This window comes from Poromitra crassiceps (genome assembly GCF_964638095.1).
Source record: "Poromitra crassiceps genome assembly, chromosome: 7".
Lineage (NCBI taxonomy): Eukaryota > Metazoa > Chordata > Actinopteri > Beryciformes > Melamphaidae > Poromitra > Poromitra crassiceps.
The window spans coordinates 33,301,981-33,321,758 of record NC_139628.1 but is presented as its reverse complement, the minus strand read 5'-3'; the positions used below and the strand labels follow the sequence as shown (position 1 = coordinate 33,321,758).

Genomic DNA, 19,778 nt, shown 5'->3' with positions numbered 1-19,778 from the left:
TTCCCGCAGCCTTTGGATTCAGGAAGGAGCTTACGGAATCAGGAATCTGAAAGAGGAAGGATCTAAAAATGGAAAGGGAAAAACAGGAGTGCAGGGACGGAGAATGAGCCATGAAGATTTGGAGAAAGTCCTCGCGCCCATGCTCTTGTTTTCCTCGCCCGTTAGGAGAACACGGTGCTGCGCTGGTTCGCTTCCCCGACCTTCTCAAAGAACATGAAGTCCTGCAGAGGGGAAACCAAAAGAGGGAAATGATCATCGTTCTGGATTATTAAATGAACCACAAGCACAAGTCCCCACAGGGGTAGAACTACGTATGGACTTACAATGAGGAAGCAGGCTCCCATGAGCACGGCCTTCATCTTGACGTCCATGTCCAGCGGGAACTGGATGCCGAAGTTGTCCGTGTCTGTGAAGACCTCCTTCAGGAGTCCGCTCCACTGCTTGCTGATGCGTCCGATGGGCTTGTCAGACTTGGTCCCCTTCAGCTGCAGAGGAAGCACAACAACAGGGTCCATAACACGTTTGTCGCCCACTACTGTCACCCGGAAGGGGTGAGGGACCCGCCCTACTCTGCCTCTGATTGGGTTGAGTTTAAGCATGAGGGATGATGATTGGCTAAGGTTAGAGTCAAGGTAAGCCAATCAGAGGCAGAGTAGGGTGGGTCCTGCCCCTGCCATCCTGCATATGGGAAATTCCCAGGTGGGCGGGGGATTGAGAATGCATGAAGGTGTGGATGCATGTGCGTACACGTTAGCCTAGGTAAACCCAGCCCCCACGTGATCTGCTCTCATTGTTCCCAGTCACTAGGTAGCAGACATGGGACCAAGTCACTTCGGTCCAAGTCTCAAGTAAGTCCCAAGTCATTTGGTCCAAGTCTCAAGCAAGTCCCAAGTCATTTTGTTTTGGGCAAGTCAAGTCAAGTCACAGGTTTTGTCAAGTCAAGTCAAGTCGAATCCTTAGTTAAGGCAAGTCAAGTCCCATGTCAAGTCACTTTTTTTCCCCACGCTCAAATACTGCAGTCTTACCTTTCTTTATAAAGAAAAAAGACATGGTATTAATACCTGTCTAATAGTGGTGATATTAGTGGCCAATTTACAGTATCTAACCCATTCAAAAAGTATGACGAATTTAATTTGTGTTCTAATCATTGATATTCAGTGAAATAAATGTAATCAAACAAAAGTCAAATAACTTTATAAACGATTATTTATTTCTGAACTGCTTCTCAGTAAAAAATCTGCCACGTCAGTTTTAAACAGTGAATTAGTGACAGGCTGACATACTACAATGTAATCAAACAAAAACAAATAGCTTAAAGGAGGACTTACCCCCTAGATATGTATCAGAACAGTGATTTGAAAATACCTATGGTACAGTTTGGTGTCAAATGTGGAAATTTTGACCAGAATTCTTCACACATCACCCCCAAAGTCATATATATTGGTTAAAAGCTGAAAAAAAGTGTTTTGGAGGTAAGTCCTCCTTTAAACTTAGAGTATTTACCTCTTCTCAATCAAAACATATTAATATAAACAAGGCTGGAAACCTAGCACATACTGTATATGCCAGTGCAGAAAAGCATTGTTGACACACACACACACACACACACACACACACACACACACACACACACACACACACACACACACACACACACACACACACACACACACACACACACACACACACACACACACACACACACACACACACTCAGCTGACATGTTCCTCTCCCCCCTCCAATCCAGGGCTGACACATACATTTGCATAATGTCCCATGATGCATTGTGGTTGACAAGGAAGCAACCAAATGAAGCTAAATAAGTGGTAGATAGTACCGTAATATTTATTTTTACCAATTTTTTTTACCACAAGTTGTAATATTTCAATGTTGGCCAAAATAAAAATAAAAAAATGTACTATATGAATTAACACCCTAAGTCTAAAGCACATTTTTAGGGGGGGGTATATATACATCTCACAACTAGAACGAGTTGTAGGATGATTGGGAACTTTGGAGAGCGTGTTGCGCAAGCTTGTGCATAATATTTTAAGATCTCTTGGCGTGCTCGCAGTCTACAGATCGAACCGATAGTCTCTACAAGCCTGCGCTGGCCCACCGCTGGCCAAAAGTATTTAATAAATATTTCCTCTCAATCACTGTTAAACAGTGAAACACTGACAGCCAGACTACAACATCAAACGTTGTTAGATTCCGCCCCTGTCCCGTCTGCCTGTTTGAAGAATATTGCAGCTGTGTGCAATCCAGTGAGATGATTGATTGACGGCCAGTCATCCAATCACGACAATGCTATAAGGAGGAGCATGACTGGATGACAATTGTCATTGGATGACTCAGTCATGATCCTCCTTATGGGATTGTGGTGATTGGGTGACTGGCTGTCTGTCAAGCTCCTCTCTCCGTCTCCTCCTAATGCCGTTCCAGCTTGCACTCGCCATGCACTGACTGACGCATACCGGACAGACAGAGAAACTTGGACAATGTTACGTTATGATTTCATTATTTAAACAGACAAACACAAACAAGTCATCCAAGTCATCACCTCTCAAGTCAAGTCTCGAGTCTTTAACTTCCAAGTCCAAGTAAGTCTCAAGTCATTTATGTTTTTGTCAAGTCAAGTCACAAGTCATCAAAACAGGGACTCGAGTCGACTCGAGTCCAAGTCACCAAGTCTCAAGTGCCCATCTCTGCTAGGTAGTGACTGGGAACAGGTCTGAGAGCAGGTCACGTGGAGGCTGGGTTCACCCAGGCTACGTACACGTGGCCACAGCTATTGCGAATTCGCACTTGTTTGCATTGTCAGTTGTCTCTGCCTGAGACGATGACAGGCTATGACAAGCACAATTCTTTTCTTCTAGAATGCACTGTGTCAGTGTGTCTACCAGACACACTGACACAGTGCATTCATGTCTGCATTCTTGTCAGTGCATTCTTGTCTGTTGGAAGTTTCTTTTTTTAAATACGTGCATACGGTTTTGAATTTGGGGAGGTGAATATATCTGACTGCAAGAGGAAGCGGTACACCTCAGTAAAGTTGTACTTCCAGACAGTTTTGGGCACAAAGTCCAAACTTTCCCTTAAAGTAAAAGTTTAACTCGGGTTTCGGTTGAGATTGCATAGCTGCGGGGGGCGTTGAGGATGGAATTGTCACTGAACCTGCTCTCTAGCAAAGCGCCCGAGTCTCCCCCGGGCGGCGACACAACAAAGCCTCCAGGCTGACCTCAAAGTTGACGTCCCCGCAGCAGTTGCAGGCAAAGCAGGGCCCCTCCAGCCTCATCAGCGTCTCCTTGTTGGCTCCCTGGATGGAGAAGCGGGGCAGACACGGGTGCCAGTCCTGCTTCACGTAGCCGATGGTGGTGCCGGGCGGCGCCTGGACCTCCAGCTGGGAGTGACAGACACAGGTGCGAGTATTATAGACACAGGAGCAAAAAATAGAAAGCAATGCTCAAAATGTTGCCCTCAACCATTGAGACTGCGGCTATAAATAGAACATGACAGGGTTCCACAGCGTGTCACATGGGACAGCAGAAGAGTGATAAGTGAACCGGGTGCTGCTTGCTTGATTGTGGCATGACCAGGGTTGCAAAATTCCAGAAATATTCAAAGTTGGAAAGTTTCCATGGGAATTAACTGGAATTTATGGGAATTAACTGGAAATTTTGGGGTAATTTATACTAACTATATTTACCTTGACATATACAGACATAAATATAAACATTTTCCCCGTATATTCCTCTTAATTCCCATGGAAACTTTCCAACTTTGAATATTGGGAACATGCAAAAGTTGGAAAGTTTCCATGGGAATTAACTGGAATTTATGGGAATTAACTGGAAATTTTGGGGTAATTTATACTAACTATATTTACCTTGACATATACAGACATAAATATAAACATTTTCCCCGTATATTCCTCTTAATTCCCATGGAAACTTTCCAACTTTGAATATTGGGAACATGCAATTCCCCCCCCCCCCCCCCCCCCCCCCCCCCCCAAATTCCCGAGCTTAACTTCCCACGGAAAGTTCCCGGAAATCTGACGGAAATGTCCACCTCTTTGCAACCCTAGGCATGACAAAAAGAACATGTGTCTGTCACATGGCTGCTGTCTGGCCAGTAAACAGAGCACAGCACTGTAGTAAGGGTGCAGGCCCATGGGAACGTACAGTAGCCCCGCCTGCCTGCCAACGATGTGATGAATCAGAGAGAGAGAGAGAGAGAGGGGACGCACGGAGAGAGAGAGAGAGAGAGAGAGAGAGAGGGGACACACGGAGAGAGAGAGAGAGAGAGAGAGAGGGGACGCACGGAGAGAGAGAGAGAGAGAGGGGGGGGGAGTCTCAGAGGTGGAGGGATGGCCGAGGATCAGGGAGTCAGGAGATAGTTTGGGCAGACAAAGGGCCATTCAGAGCAAGCCAGCGCACAAACAGAGTGGAACCAGTTCACCCTCCTCACACAAGCCAGCGCACAAACAGAGTGGAACCAGTACCCCCTCCTCACGCAGCAACGCATCAGCAACACAAGGCAATGGCTTGTCAACATGAGGCACTGAGAGCTTGCACACACTGCGCTACCCTTTTCACAGCAGCCATTTTGTGTCTCAAAGGCAGGGTAAGCAGTAGCACAGATGTAACAATAACATTAATGAGCGCCCCCGGCAGCACTGTCTGGAACACCTCAATCGAATGGAAGTTGGAAACCATCATTATGGATTTGGTTACACCCGTGTGTGTTTTTTTTAGACACAAAATGGCTGCTGCGAAAAGGGTCAATGGCACACGGCTGGAGACGACTGGGGTGAGGCATGAAGCCTTTTCATCTCCAAACAAGCCAAAACACAGCCTGAAATGAATGGAAGCATTACTAAATGAATTTGAACATGACAAATATAAATGTTGGCATAATAAACTTTGATTACCAGTGTATATTTTGCCCCTTTTCATCAAATTGGCAGCTATAATTGGGAGTGATGGGGTTACAGTAGGCTACTGGTGGAAGTGCACGGCCACAATCTGGCCCTCTGGTAGCGAGGACATTTTTCTGTGGCCCTCTCTATCTATGGCTATCCCCGGCCAAGGAGACAGGCCAGTGAAGTTAAAACTGTAAATCAACATCATTAGCAACTGCAAGTCAAAGTTAAATATTAACAATATCAACAATCTAGTTATCTTTGAACCCCAGCATGACAACACTTAGGTCAAATATTAGAATCCAGATATCAAGGAGTGTTTGTTTGCCCACGACTCATTCATTCATTCAAGTCGTTTTTCAGGGCAGGTTTGGCTCAATAGACTTGTGAATTGCTCCATTATTGGTCTTGGGCATGCTAAATCAATATAAGATGATGTCACAGAAATGCTTTCCTCACTGACTGACTGACTCACTCACTCTCACACCCACACACACACACACACAAACACACACGCACGCACACGCACACGGAACGTCACTTCCTGCTTCAGCACTGTACCAGAGATTTTCATCCGCCATTTACTTTCCCATAGACATTTCGTAAAATGCTTATAAAAATAGTTTTACTTGTTCCAACCAAACGGTTCAGATATATTTAGAAACATGAGAGACCGCATAACATTTCACTCGGAAGAATATTTTTTCAATGTCAAATGTAAGTTTTGTTCCAAGTGAAATTTTCTATGGTCTCCCCCGATTCTAAATATATCTGAACCGTTTGGTTTGACCAAGTACAACTATTTTATAAGCATTTTACGAAATGTCTATGGGGAAATAAATGGCGGATGAAAATCTCTAGTACAGTGCTGAAGCAGGAAGTAGGCGGTCACTTTGCCTCTCTATTAAAATGAAGAGGTCCCGGTCCGGAACACAGTGAGGGTGCGACTTAGAAGCCCCATGCTGGGGGAAGGAGGGGGGTGTTATAGTGAAAGTAGGAGGAGTAACAGGAGATGGGGGGGATGAGAGAAAAAGTCACAGAATGCATCAAAAAAGTCCACAGTGCTGGACTGGAGTACATTGGGCAACGTCCAGGTAAAAGAAAACTGTCATCACAAACAACGCATTATTTAGGATTTACCCTAGATTTATTAATCAGATAATTCACAATAATAAACCCATCAGCGGGAGGTGCGTAGAAACAGTGGTTTATGGCTTATTGATGTTTAGTGCTGCTTTACATTCTGATTACAGCCTATTCACCTTATGTTCCAACACAGGGGTCAGCCAGTTACTTCCTGTGTTGTGTTGACACTTCCTGTGACAGTACAGTACTAGTGAGCAGGTAAAACAGACGGTGTTTTGAACAGGAAGTCATAACACAACTGGGTCAAGTAGGCGGGGCTACATAAGGTGAATACCGCAGTCAAAACAGCACGCCGCATTTATAAACATTAGCTGCGCCCTCATATGCAAATTTCCAAAATGATGGATGGCAGACTGAAGCGGCCCACCCTACTCTGCCTCTGTCACCATGCATTTCCAAATCCGGCCCACCACTTTTAGCCAATTGACATGAACAGAAACACACACCTTTACACACACACACACACACACACACACACAGCCTATTTAACGCCTATTTAACTCAGACTGTAAATTTCATGTAGATTCAACGCAAATTCATATTTAATATCCACAGAACACTCCTCCACTCATGTACATATTGTATACCGTATATATATTTGATTTGATTGTACTTGCAACGTTGTGTTTGTCTTTTAGTTATCTTTCCTACTTCTTCTCTCTGTATATTGATGTGACCGCTACGCTGCATACTACTAAGACAAATTCCTCGTATGTAACTTGCAAACTGTGGCAATAAAAGTGATTGTGATCCTGATTGGCTGTGACCCCCTCTGCCTACGGGTTTCAAGCCGGAGTGGGAAGGCTGTTGGTCTCAGTATCACCAATCAACCATGTTGTTTCCGCAGGACAGCAGGGGGAAAGGCTGAAGGCTGCGTCCGCTCTGTCTGCAGTCTTCCACAGGGAGGCGCAGCAGAGCGTGAGCGCTGGTTACGCTGCGTAAAGCTGGCCTAACTACCTGCTAGGCCTAATACCTATACAGTCTCATGCCAGCGTCAATTGGAGGCTGGTGTCGGCACTTTAGAGCGGCGAAAATAGGCGAACGAGCGATTTGACACAAAATGCGTTTACAGATTTTGTTCGTGACAGAGGAGGTGGCGGCTCCAATCGAATAGGTGACAGTCTTAATCTGGGAGGTCCCGGATCTTGGCACAAAGATCCTGTTCCCTGGGTGCAGGAACAGGAAGCAAACAAAATCTGTTTGTTGAATCTCAACTAATAAGCTGTTAAAACAACATCTACAGACAAAACAGTTGAATTGTTGAAGGTCAACTAATAAACTGTTGAAATGTTCCAACTACTCTCTCTGTAGACTCTCTGTAGGCAGACTATCCAAACTAAGTGTTACCACTTACCCTAACCATAAACACTACTTGCCTAACCTTAACCCGCAAAATAAGCTTTTACCAAATTGGGGACAGAGCTTTTGTCCCCCAATTGGACAAGCCGTCCCCAATAGACTACTTGCACAACTCCACTACTTCCTGAAATGAGTAGGGCATAGGCTGAGGCCACGTCTCGTCATAGACGCTGGTTTAGCTGGCTCAGCCTGGCTGTGGGCGTGGTCAGGGTGGGGTAAAAAAACCCGTTCTATCCATTCAGCAAAGTTCGAATTTAGCTGATAGCCCAGCCCAGGCAGACACGATCGGGGATTTAACCACCGCAGTAAACGCACATCTGAGCAGACGTCTTGTGTTCTGCTCTAGAACCCCCAAACCTGTAGTTTAGAGCCGCAGCACCATCTTTTGGTGAGTCAGCCCATGAGATATATGGGCGGTTTTACCCCACTCGCGCGCCAGCCGTTTAACATTTTGTGGGCGTTCCCAGACATGCGGACTGTCTCTATTCACCTTATGTAGCCACGCCCATTTGACCCGGTTGTGTGGCCGTATCAAAACTTGCGGCTAAAAATAATAATAAAATAAAATAAAAAATGGCTGCGCTGCTCCAATATCATCTAACTCTGAATTAACTAATAATTTAGCCAATTGTATGTAACATACCAAATAAAAGCAAATGGCAATGTCTAAGAATGCAACGCCATGTAACTGGCTCGTTAAGTCTAGCATTCCAGGGAATTACGTTAACGTCTGCGGGTCTGCGGAGCCTCGGAGAAGAGACAACTATCTGAAGCTTTCTTTGTTGGAGTCCAGGTATGTTTTACAAGAAAGTGCTCGTCATTGTCGACGATAATGTTATCTGACCTGGCTAACAGTGGATACTCACTTGCTTGCTGTGTACCGGCTCAAAGTAGTAAGGTACGTTCTTTATTTTACCCCTTCACTGTCCGCTCCAAAAACAACTCTCTTATTTTGCGCAGTGACCGCCGGAAGTGTTAAAAGGACCCGGAAGAATTTGGCCCACTGTAAGGTCTGAACATAAGGTGAATAGTGGTTTCCTGTCCTACACTATTGGATTAACTGATTAATGTCAGGTGTGCCTGACTGCTGCAGTCACAACAACAGTGATCAGGCACACCTGACATTAATCAGTTCATCCAATAGTGTAGGACAGGAAACCGAGATGCCCCACTCATTTCAGGAAGTAGTGGAGTTGTGCAAGTAGTCTATTAACTGGTCTGAAATGTGTCCCAGAAAGTAGCCTATGACAGACCACACACACACACACACACACACACACACACACACACACACACACACACACACACACACACACACACACACACACACACACACACACACACACACACACACACACACACACACACACACACACACACACACACACACACACACACACACACCTCTTGCAGGCAGCAGGGGCACCAGCAGGAGGCGCAGCGGAAGGGCCGTACGAGGCGGATGACCTCTCTGTCCATGGTGTCCTTGATCTTCATGTCGAAGCTGCGCAGGGCGCCACAGCAGTTCCTGGTGCAGCAGTCGTTCTTCTCCTTGGCCTTGTAGATCTTCTGGCCCAGGCTGTTCTTGATCTCGTACTGGTTGTTGGTCTCGAACCCGATGAACGCTGGGGGGGGTGGCAGAGGAAGAGAGGAGGGAAGGGGTCGTGGCAAGTGGAAGGGGAAAAGGGCGGACATGTTGGGAAAGAAGGAAGTGCACAGATATACAAAGAGGTCAGATGGCCGAGGTCACGCTATCTTTACGATTTATTAATGAGAGGGTTGAGGTTCAGGAACAAAATGATTGTCTTCCTGTTTGCTAAGGTCTGAGGAAACGTCGGTAGACTAGCAAGCTTTACCTTCTAGAAGTTCCACTTTTTGGTGGATCAGAATTTGGTCAATCTGAAACACAAGAGGAAGCTATGTGAGAGAGATTATCTGCAAAACACCATAACCATATTGTATCTATAAAACAACAGCCATGAGGAAATGTAGATATCCATCTGAATATGTCGGTTAGTTTGTTTAGTTTTAGAGATATTTTTCTTAAAACAAGTAGGGGGAAAATCTGCTATTATTAGGGACAAATCAAGTGAGACGATCTCGATACTCGTCTTGTTGTTGGAGAATTGACCCCAAAAGAGTCGGTTCTTCAGGTTTCTCTCTCAAGTGAGATGATCTCACTCCACAGGTTGATCTTTCACTCATTTAAAAAAAAGACTGGGTTTTAAGACTCAATAAATATCTTGCACTGCCCCTGGCTCATTTCCCCCGGCCCACCTGTGTGAGATACTCCAGCCCAGGTGGGACCCCAACAGCAACAGCTGGAGCTCCGGCGGCGGGGGCGGGGGAGATCCCCCCCGGAGACCCCCCGTACTCCGGCCCCTGGCCCACGGGCCCTGGCTGGTACATGACGGGTTGTCCCGGGTGAGTCTGACCCTGGTAGCCCGGGTTGAAGCCTGCTGGCGGGGCTTGTTGGCTGGGGTCTCCGTACCCCCCCTGGGGAACCGGGTAAGGGGATGTGGAGTATCCACCAGGCTGGGGCATGCCGGGGTAGAGATTCTGGCCTTCAGCGCCCGGGTAACCTGGGGGAAAGACAAACATCATCCACATAGTCAACATCTTTAGAAAAAAATAACTTTATTTAAATAATAGAGTACAGCAGGGATGATGTATTGTTGTAGGCCAACCCTAGTCTCTTAAAACAGACTGTTCATCTACATCCGGCGAATGCAGCTATACAGTCTGTACGTTACACCCCCAGAACATGCACAAGGAAGTTGGGGAAAAAAAACTTCAGACTGGAAGGAAGTTCTACGGAATCCGACCAATCACGACACGCGAATGCGGCATATTGGATTCTGATTGGACTAATGAGCGGAAGACCCGCCTTTCTGCCGGCATATTGGATTCTGATTGGACTAATGAGCGGAAGACCCGCCTTTCTGCTTCCCATTCCGGTTGGTGCATGATTCTCCCCCACGAAGTACAGACGGTATGGCTGAAGCATTAGAAAATTGCGGAAGCCAACTCGTCTGTTCTAATGGCCCAATCCCACCGCAGCTAGTAGCGCGGTCCCGCTCCGCTCGACTCGACTTTTGGTCTCATCCCACCGGTATAAACCGGCCCAGCTCGGTTAGATTTGGGGCTGAGCTGGCCTACTTTTAGTACCTGCCTCGTCGGGGTTCTATTCTGTCAACCCGGGTCCATACCGTGACGTGAAAACATTGTAGGCGACTGATTGGTCAGGCAGAATCGTGTTTACTCTCTATATCCTACTGACTGTCAATGCAGCGCTGCATACCAGTTTACCTTCTTTTCTCTTCTATTATGCTTTTCTATCAGTCTTTTGTTTTGCTGCCTTCGCCTCTGGTGAAATAAAATCGGCGCGGTGGTTTCAATTGTCCAAAAGTCCGCTGCTCTGAAGCGCTTGTGTAGTTAGTGCTGCGTCGGCTCCGCTAGGCCGCAGGCGCCTGGTGAAGCCGCGGTTTTGCCTGGTGAGAGGCCGCGGGGGTAGAGGCTTCACTCTAGCGCAACCCCCGTCCCTCGCGCCCGTCCCTCGTGCAGCGCTTGTGAGTTTTGACTAACAACAAAGTGATATCCATTCTCCTGGTCGATTGTCACTTTTGCCCATGTACACTGTAACACCCGCCCAACATGCTGTGATGCTATGAGCTGGCTGCTCAGGCCAGGATCAAGGACTGTGATCATGCCAGCACTGCTCTCTCTCTCTCTCTCTCTCTCTCACACACACACACACACACACACACACACACACACACACACACACACACACACACACACACACACACACACACACACACACTGTAGGTAATTTAGAGGCACCAGTATTTCATAAACAGTTTAAAAGTTCTGTGTATGGATTTAATTGTAACGTTATGTTATAGCCTATTTCAGAACATGGGTGGAGGGCAGATATGCGGTCGCTGTGACGACCAGGTGTGGGCGGGGGCAGATGAAGGGCGGTCGAAGCAGAACGTCCATCGGGTTGAAGCAAGTAGAGCCGAGTGGTGACGGGCTGTGCAGGGCTGTAAAATGTGGTGGAATTGAGCCTTAAGAGACTAGGCCAACCCAGAAGTTTGCATCCTGCTGGGTTCCCTCATCTCAAAGGTTTTTTGGTTAGCTGCCTGATATAAGGTCTATGGTTAACCAACCAAGTTTATGATATTAGACCTTTGCAGTGTTGGGCAAGTTACTTAAAAAATGTAAAATACTACATATTACGAGTTACTTTCATTTGAAAGTAATTAATAAGTTACTTTACAATATGACTTATTAGTTTAGTTTATTTGTTTAGCACAAATTTAGGTACAAATCTGTGCAAGGTGGGAACGAAGCCTTTGCAGGCTTGTACACTACTTTTGCATTACTTTCACCAAAATAACTGCAGTAAAGTGACATCGCGATCCCAAAAAAGAATTTAAACCGTCTTGAAGTTAGTTAGTTAGTTTATTAGGATCCCCATTAGCCATTTCACAAGTCAGTGTAAACGGTCCAAAATTCTAAATGTTATCTTTCCTTTGTTATTGTCATCCATAGTTGTTATTTGCATAAAAACACACAATTTGATTAGGAAATGATTGTATCGTTATTATTATTTATGTGCTTCGATTTAAAAAGAAATGAACTCAATTTGTAACTTGTGTTACTTGACAAAGTAACTGGTATAATATTACTGAAATCCTATTGGTAATAAGTTATATTACTGAGTTACTTACCGCTAAAAGTAATATATTACTTTTGTAATGAGTTACCCCCAACAATGGACCTTTGTGTTCAACAGGATAATCTCCGCAATTGAACACAAATTATATGATTTTTGAAGCATAAATGCAATCGCCAGAAATCGTGATAGCCAGAAAACACTTAAAAATGAGTTAATTTGTGGATGATTATCTTGATGAACACAAAGGTCTAGTATCATAAACTTTTGCTAACCACAGACACACCTTATTTCAGGCATCTAACTAAAAACCCATTAAAAAACACACATTGAGTTTGAGAAGAGGGAACCCATGCTAACGCATTTCTGGGTTTTAGGACTCATTCTTGCGCACTCTATTTAATTAAAGTCCAAATATAGACTTCTCATCATGATGGAACATAGAACTACTAGTGTCAGACACCCGGACCAAAGCCAGACCACATTCAAATCCATCCAGGAGGCGACAGACGTTCATTGTATCCATAAAACATACCAACACCTGTATTTAACTTCCTATCTCCCAATGTCAGGCACTAATATCTTTATGCACAAACACCTGCCAATAGCCTCAGGCCTTCATTGCACGACATCACAAGTCAAGTCAAGTTTATTTGTATAGCACATTTCATACCCAGAGGCAATTCAAAGTGCTTCACATAAAATGGTTGACAGGAAAAGAAAAGAAAAGAAAAGAAGAGAATAAAATGGACATTTAAAAGCATCACAACAAAACTTAAAAAAAAGAGTATAAAAAGTGCATTAAGCAACAGGCGCAGCAGTTGCAGAAAGAGCTAAAAACTTATAGTGGACTCATTGGGTTTGCATAGTAGCTGTCAGCAGTTAAAAGCGACGGTAAACATAAAAGTCTTTAGTCTATTTTTAAAAGAAAGTAAGGTTGGGGCAGATCTGAGTGTATCACAGTGTGATACACAAGTCAGGATGACTGAGTGTCACCCTGACAGCAGGCAGAGGTGTGTGTGCAGAGGTGTGTGTGGGCATCCAGGGACAGCCAAGACACACACACACGCACGCGCACACACACACACACACACACACACACACACACACACACACACACACACACACACACACACACACACACACACACACACACACACACACACACACACACACACACAGTGCAGATTAACACTGCTTACATGAGGCAGCGCCATATAAAGATGCGTTAGTATTTTCGGATTTTCATTTTCACCGTTTTATTATTCTGGTTTTATTGACTTTGGAGTACACTCACTGATAACGGTCTTTATTCGGGCAAAGATTTTAACCGCCTCTGGATCCTTATCTGACCAAAACAAACCACACTAATCTCTAACGCCTTCAACTGCTGGTTCAAAGCAGCCGTGAATTTAAAGCAATTCTTGCCTGCAAACCTGACATGGGTGTATAGGCTATGCACCGACTGGTCAACGGTGACACCACCAGCCAAATAATATTTCTTTCCACTACTTAGGCTATTTAACTTCATTTTTAATGCTGGTCCAAATGCTGCATAATGGTTAATGATCTCAAATAATTCAAAATATAATACAAAACTGTCCCATGCCATCTGATCTCAAAATGCGGGCCACTTCAATGTTTGCTAACAATATAAACAAACATCACAACTTATACTGTTTGTTATTTTGTGCCCTGAGACAAACAATATAGAACATGTCACACATTGAATAACACATTGTTATTCAACAAGCTGATAGAGGAGCAGCTACAGTCGGATTTTTAACAGAGGACATCAAATACAACAGGTTCCACATCATTATAGTGAATCAGTCAGCCTTCAGTCATTCAGACAGACTTGAAAGTAGCCAGGGATGCAGTAGTATGTGGATCCTGGATAATTACCTTAAATGGCCTGAATGAAAAGAGTCCTCACAGTGCCGTGCACGAGGCGCCAACCTTGCTGTTTATAACTTACAAACCGGAATGTCCACTCCTGACGGTCATGTGTCTTCCGCTGGACCAACTAAATTACATAAATTCGTGATTTGGACGATCCTAAGGCCAAACACTTCCACATATTAATTGATTTTATTTGATGCAATTAAAATATACAGCTATCGGCTATAAGTTAGCTGCTCCTTCCCACAACAGAAACTAGTGTCACATGTCATGATGATTCAGGAGTATTTTTGCTTGTGTGTTGTGTGGCACTGGTGAGCGACTTGGCTCTCAGCTGACCAAACAGGTTTTCTCCACAGACAGTCCAACAATGGTCCCTAACACGTCTTGCTAACCTGGTTTGGAGGTAATTTGACTAACTTGACTCGGTAACGACAGACTGCAGCCAATCAAACCTCACTGGGTGTTTTTGTGATTGAGAGACCACGAGCGCTCTGGTTGCACAGAGCATTGAAAGCGAAATAAATGCAATGAAGACTTTTCGAAATGGTAAATGGTAAATGGTAAATGGCCTGCATTTATATAGCGCTTTTATCCAAAGCGCTTTACAATCAGTAGGTAGTCTACATTCACCCATTCATACACCGATGGCGGCAGGCTGCCACGCAGGGTGCCTACACACCATCGGGAGCAAGGAGGGTTAAGTGTCTTGCCCAAGGACACAACGACAGCAGCTGGGAGGGAGCGGGGATCGAACCGCCAACCCTTGCGTCATTGGCCGACCCGCTCTACCTCCTGAGCTAAAGCCGCCCCGAAATCTGAGGCCATGTTCACATTACAGGCAAATCTGATTTGCTGATAAAGTCATTAATCATCATTATCTTGATTGGTTTCCCAAATCTGATTTGGGAGTGTGTCCACACTGCCACAAATCTGATTCTCAAGTCGGATCTGTGTGTCCAGACCTAAACAGCCTATCTGCATGGGTTGCTATGGTAACGACGTGGGCGTCAGTAAATACGTACGTTGGTGACGTGGTTTTCCTGCACAGAAGCATTTGATGATGAGTTGCGAGTGACGTTCAAATCAGATTTGGTGGATCTGCGCGTCCGCACTCAAGTCACATCAGTCGAAAGCAGATTGGAAACTACCTCCATATGTGGTTTGGGACAAGTGACACAAATGAGATTTGGAGCGTCCAGACTCATAAAACCAATCTGGATAAAGTCATTAATAGGTCACTAAAGTTCACAAATCAGATTTGGCCTCCTAGTCTGTCTGAACATGGCCTCAGTGTCAGATTACTGTGGAGAGTCTGTCACAAAAGCAGTTGTGTCACTTTGTAACCAGTGAAGCCAAACAGAGGATGTGAGTAATGAACTCCGCTACTTTGTTGCAACGCCTCTTTCCGCATTCCTTCCTGCAGTTGAGGGAAAGTCTAAAAACGCTCTCTGTTTACGAGCAACTGCTCCAAACAAGATAGGTGTGAATACACCCTAAAGAACTCTCACCAGTGGCTTCCCTCCCGAGCAAAGAAAGAGTATTTGGACAGAATACTGCGGACAGGCTGGTGAAATCTCGGGGTGTTTTCACTTCAGATTTCATGCAAAACATTTTGGGGAAATTCCTCGCATATTTCACCACTTTTTGGGGGCCTCGTGAGGGCGTGGACACTTCACTCCCTACATACAGTGATGATGCTCACTGGAGGGAACTTTGAGATGAAAAAAGAGGAATAGTTTCACAAAGCCTACAGCAGGGATACTCAACTTGCTTTGCCCGGGGGCCACTTTCGTGAAATGATAGGAGGTCAGGGGCCAGTTAATAAACAAACAATATCATTTTTTATGTAGCGGATTGTAGGTTTTTGGGGTGTCAGCTGGAGTTTAGTCTGACAATGTTGTGCACACCGGATAGTTAGTTAGGTTAAGTTAGTTAAGTTAAGTACATACATAAGTGCCCGTGTAGCGAGCAGATGGCGGTATTTGACAATTTGGCTGGAGCTCAGTCAAACTTTATTTCACGTTAGTATTTATTGTGAATTAGATTCTAATTCACAATGAAAACTAACATGAAATTATTAGAAAATGGTCACTCTGCACCCCGCCGCGGGCCGCATCTGGCCCCCAGGCCGCAAGTTCAGTGGTGATTCTAGAGTCTGTTGGGGCCCTAGGCAAAAATTCCAAGGGGCCCCTTCCAACCAGCGTTCTTTCACTTTCAATTCAACAGAGAAAGTACATGAATCATGCAAGTTTCACAGGAATGATTCACATATGTAAGTGAATGACCGTGAATCATGCATGATTCCCATACATTCTCTTGAATGTATGTTTCACTTTCAATTCAAGAGAATGTACATGAATCCTACGAGTATGACGGGAATGACATGGGGCCTCTTTAGGGAGGTTTCAATGTCATTGCAAATCGTCCATTGGTTGTTTATGGGGAGGGAGTTGCGGTCAAGGCTGTGGAATAAAGTTTCTCAGCCATCGGGGGCCCCCTAATGGCTTGGGGCCCCAAGCAATTGCCTGCATTGCCTGTTCACAAGCTGCGCCTCTGCGCAAGTTGAGTATCACTGGCCTACAGGATACAATGTGACAAAACAGCGGGTGGAGATCTGTGATAAATAAGGCTCACGATAGGAAAAGGGATGTCTCGCCAAGATCTTGAACTATTAAACAAAGTCCCGTGTTTTAAAATAGAAGCACAAACAGAGAGAACAAATTGCTAACACTTCATCACAATAAGGTACACACAACTTACAGCAGTTAATAGGGAACTGATGAGGAACGAATGCGGAACTATTGGTCAGTTATTGAGTAACTCCTAATCAATGTCATCGAAAATGTCATGATGTCATTATTGCAAAGTCAGTGTTACCAACAAATTCACCATGGTCAAAACATGGGTTTTTCTTATCCTTATTTCCCAAAACTGAATAAAGGTAGAAAAAGTCAAATCACAACTCTCATATCCGTATCAGAAAACAATTCACTTGTAAAGAAACTTTCTCCTTCAAAACCCAAACCAGTAATTTGCAGCACAACACATCTTACTTCCCAATATGGAAGTTAATGTTTAAGCTTCTGATCCCAGTAGGCTACTGACTATGACTATGCATATGCACTATGCATCCACAAACAGCCATCTATTTTGACTGGTAACAAGCTAGGAAAGTCCCACCAAAGCTTATTTTGCATCTACAACAAGCCAGCGAAATTAATAGATGTGGTATCTGTAATTAAACAAAGAGATCTGAAACAAATCTAGTGGTGCTGTGCACTTACCAGGAGCAGACATGGTGAGCAGTTAAGAAAAAGAGACTGGAGGTCACACTTCCTGGTCCAATCCCAGGGTCACTATGGGATACTAGAGGAATGACAGGAGGGAGGGGAGAGAGAGAGGGGGGGGGGGGGTAAATCAGATTATCAGAACATGGGGGGGGGGGGGGTAAATCAGATTATCAGAACATGGGGGGGGGGTTGCAGACAGAGAGAATAGTCCCAATCATAACCTCTAGCCCAGATCATGCAGTCATATCACACTTCTCCCTCCTGCTCCGCTCCTCATAAAACCACATCAGTATCTTCTCTTTACAACAGGAGTCCACAAGTCCAGTCCTCAGCACAGCTCAGCGCTCTCACACTGGGATCAAACAGGTTGTTACACAATGCAAACTAATGCGCAGCAAATGGATATTTTGTTCCTGATGTTTCATGTTTTGCAGAGCAGGGACAAGATGGACATGGACAGTGGGCGTGGTCTTGCTTCTTGCCTCTCCCTCGTCCCACACACACACACACACACACACTCTGCCTGCATGTCTTTTACAGGATTTCACTGAATCAACCAGAATTTCCACTTTTGAGCAGATTCCCTCATACAGTCACCAGTATTTCATTTTCCCAGCACAATTCATTACTTCTTCTTCTTTTTCTTTTTATTTAAATCTCTCTCTCTCCACCCCCCCCCCCCCCCCCCCCCCCCCCCCCACCCCCAAACACAGAGGGGGTGGGGGGGTATGGGCAGGCTTTCTATGGTGTTTTGGTGTAATCTCTGGGGGGTGGGGGGTAAATCAGATTATCAGAACATGGGAAGGGGGTTGACAGAGAGAGAGAGAGAGAGAGACGCTTGTTTGTGCGTGCCTGGTGGTGGTGGTACAAGCCGAAACATTCTAATCCTGATCGTTTCTCGACAGAAAATGGGGGGGGAAGATAAAGAATCTCACCTCTCGACTTGTTGGCTGCTTCACTGCTCCAACCAGAAAAAAAAAGACAAAAATAATGATTAAAAACCACCTAAATCCCCCTAGGGTGATGATCGATCGAGCGGAGGAGTCGTTTTATGTCCGCACGCAGTTGAACTGCTTGCATTGGTTTTCTTCTTCTTCTGAACCTGTGTTGTCGCTGCCTTCTTTCTGTCACTCCTCCCTCCTCATACTTTCCTTTTTTCTCTCAAATATCCTCCTCCCCCATGTCCTCAAGTAGCTTCATGAACGTCATGTTGCAGAGAGCATGGCACAGAGCCAAAATTAGTCCAGCGAGCAGAAAAAAACTAGTTAAAATGTAGTCTATTTAATGGAGCCCACTGTAGTAGTGCATGCATATTCAGAAATAGGCATATGGATTAGTTATGTATGTAATAGTTTGTATATTTAGTCACAGCTGCTCCCATTAATGTATTTCTGTAGCAAAAAAAACAGGATGTGCATGTTTGCAATTATCAGTGTGAGCAGGAGGGAGGGGCAGAGTTTTTGGCAGCGGAGATAAACAGCGCGCTGTGCGCTGCTGCACCACCAGAGGGCGACAACAAGCCGGGAATCAGCTGGACCAAAACAGCCTGCCAAGGTCTCAGTATCAAATTAAAATAGAAAATAAAATAATAATCAACTAAACTTAATGAAGCAAAGAAACTAAAGTAAACTAAACTAAAATAAGCCAAACTAAGATAGATGAAACAAAGTAACTGTGTGTGTGTGTGTGTGTGTGTGTGTGTGTGTGTGTGTGTGTGTGTGTGTGTGTGTGTGTGTGTGTGTAAAAAACACGATTTCCGTCTTTTATTGTCACACGAACACTTCAACACATGCATGCGGCCACAAACACACACTCATGCTGACGGTGGCCGGTGAAATTTGTCCTCTGCATTTGACCCATCCAGGCTTGTCCTTCCCTCCAGGGGGCAGGCCAGGAGCAGTGGTCGCTTTTTCTTTCACTGGTCGGATGATGATCTTCTGCATGTTTTTAGTGGGGGGTTATGTACGGAGGAACCCCCTGGGGAGCATGGGGAGAACATGCAAACTCCACACAGAAAGGCCCTTTCGATGAGATAGCCCACCTGGGCAGTAGGCACTGAAGATATGGGGGGGTCACAACTCCAGTGCCCACAGCGTCCCAGGCGAGAATCGAACTCAGGACCTTCTAGCTGTGAGGCGACAGCGCTACCGACTGCGCCACCGTACCCCCCACCGTGTGTGTGTGTGTGTGTGTGTGTGTGTGCGTATGTGTGTGTGTGTGTGTGTGTGTGTGTGTGTGTGTGTGTGTGTACTGTATATATATATATATATATATATATATATACACACATAAATGCCCCGCCAAAAAATACAAAATAAATACAACCACATTAGAAATATAGCCGCAAGCAGCAACCGACGGGGTCCAAGCACAATATGGTCATTTGTCCAAAAATAACAAACTTAATTATGACCAGTTATCACAAGCATAGGTGTCTTACACAAGTCATGTGTCTCCTCACACGCTGGT

At 45.1% G+C, this 19,778-nt stretch overlaps 1 protein-coding gene across 3 annotated transcripts; it reads right to left on the bottom strand.

The window, feature by feature from the left end:
* Window positions 1-81: 81 nt before the first annotated feature.
* LOC310779917 (phospholipid scramblase 1-like) lies at window positions 82-18,385 on the bottom strand. Of its 3 annotated transcripts, none has more exons than XM_083640430.1 (8): window positions 18,245-18,385; window positions 17,304-17,385; window positions 9,711-10,015; window positions 9,290-9,332; window positions 8,838-9,058; window positions 3,243-3,404; window positions 324-485; window positions 82-221 (listed from the first exon to the last, which is right to left on the bottom strand). In XM_083640430.1, exons 2-8 carry the CDS (start codon window positions 17,314-17,316, stop codon window positions 162-164), a joined length of 966 nt encoding a protein of 321 aa, XP_083496556.1. In that variant the 5' UTR covers window positions 17,317-17,385; window positions 18,245-18,385; the 3' UTR covers window positions 82-161. The 3 variants fall into 3 exon arrangements, with proteins under 3 accessions (XP_083496556.1, XP_083496557.1, XP_083496558.1); XM_083640431.1 differs by lacking the exon at window positions 18,245-18,385 and adding an exon at window positions 17,531-17,577; XM_083640432.1 differs by lacking the exon at window positions 17,304-17,385 and having other exon boundaries at window positions 18,245-18,369.
* Between the last annotated feature and the right edge of the window lie 1,393 nt (window positions 18,386-19,778).

Bases quoted from the DNA above. Each gene is read 5' to 3' on its own strand.
- LOC310779917 (XM_083640430.1), bottom strand. The intron at 9,333-9,710 runs GTGGGCCGGGGG...CTTGTGTTTCAG, and splicing joins GGCTGGAGTATCTCACACAG to ATTGACCAAATTCTGATCCA. The intron at 486-3,242 runs GTCAGCCTGGAG...CTTCCTCTGCAG, and splicing joins GCGGGGACGTCAACTTTGAG to CTGAAGGGGACCAAGTCTGA.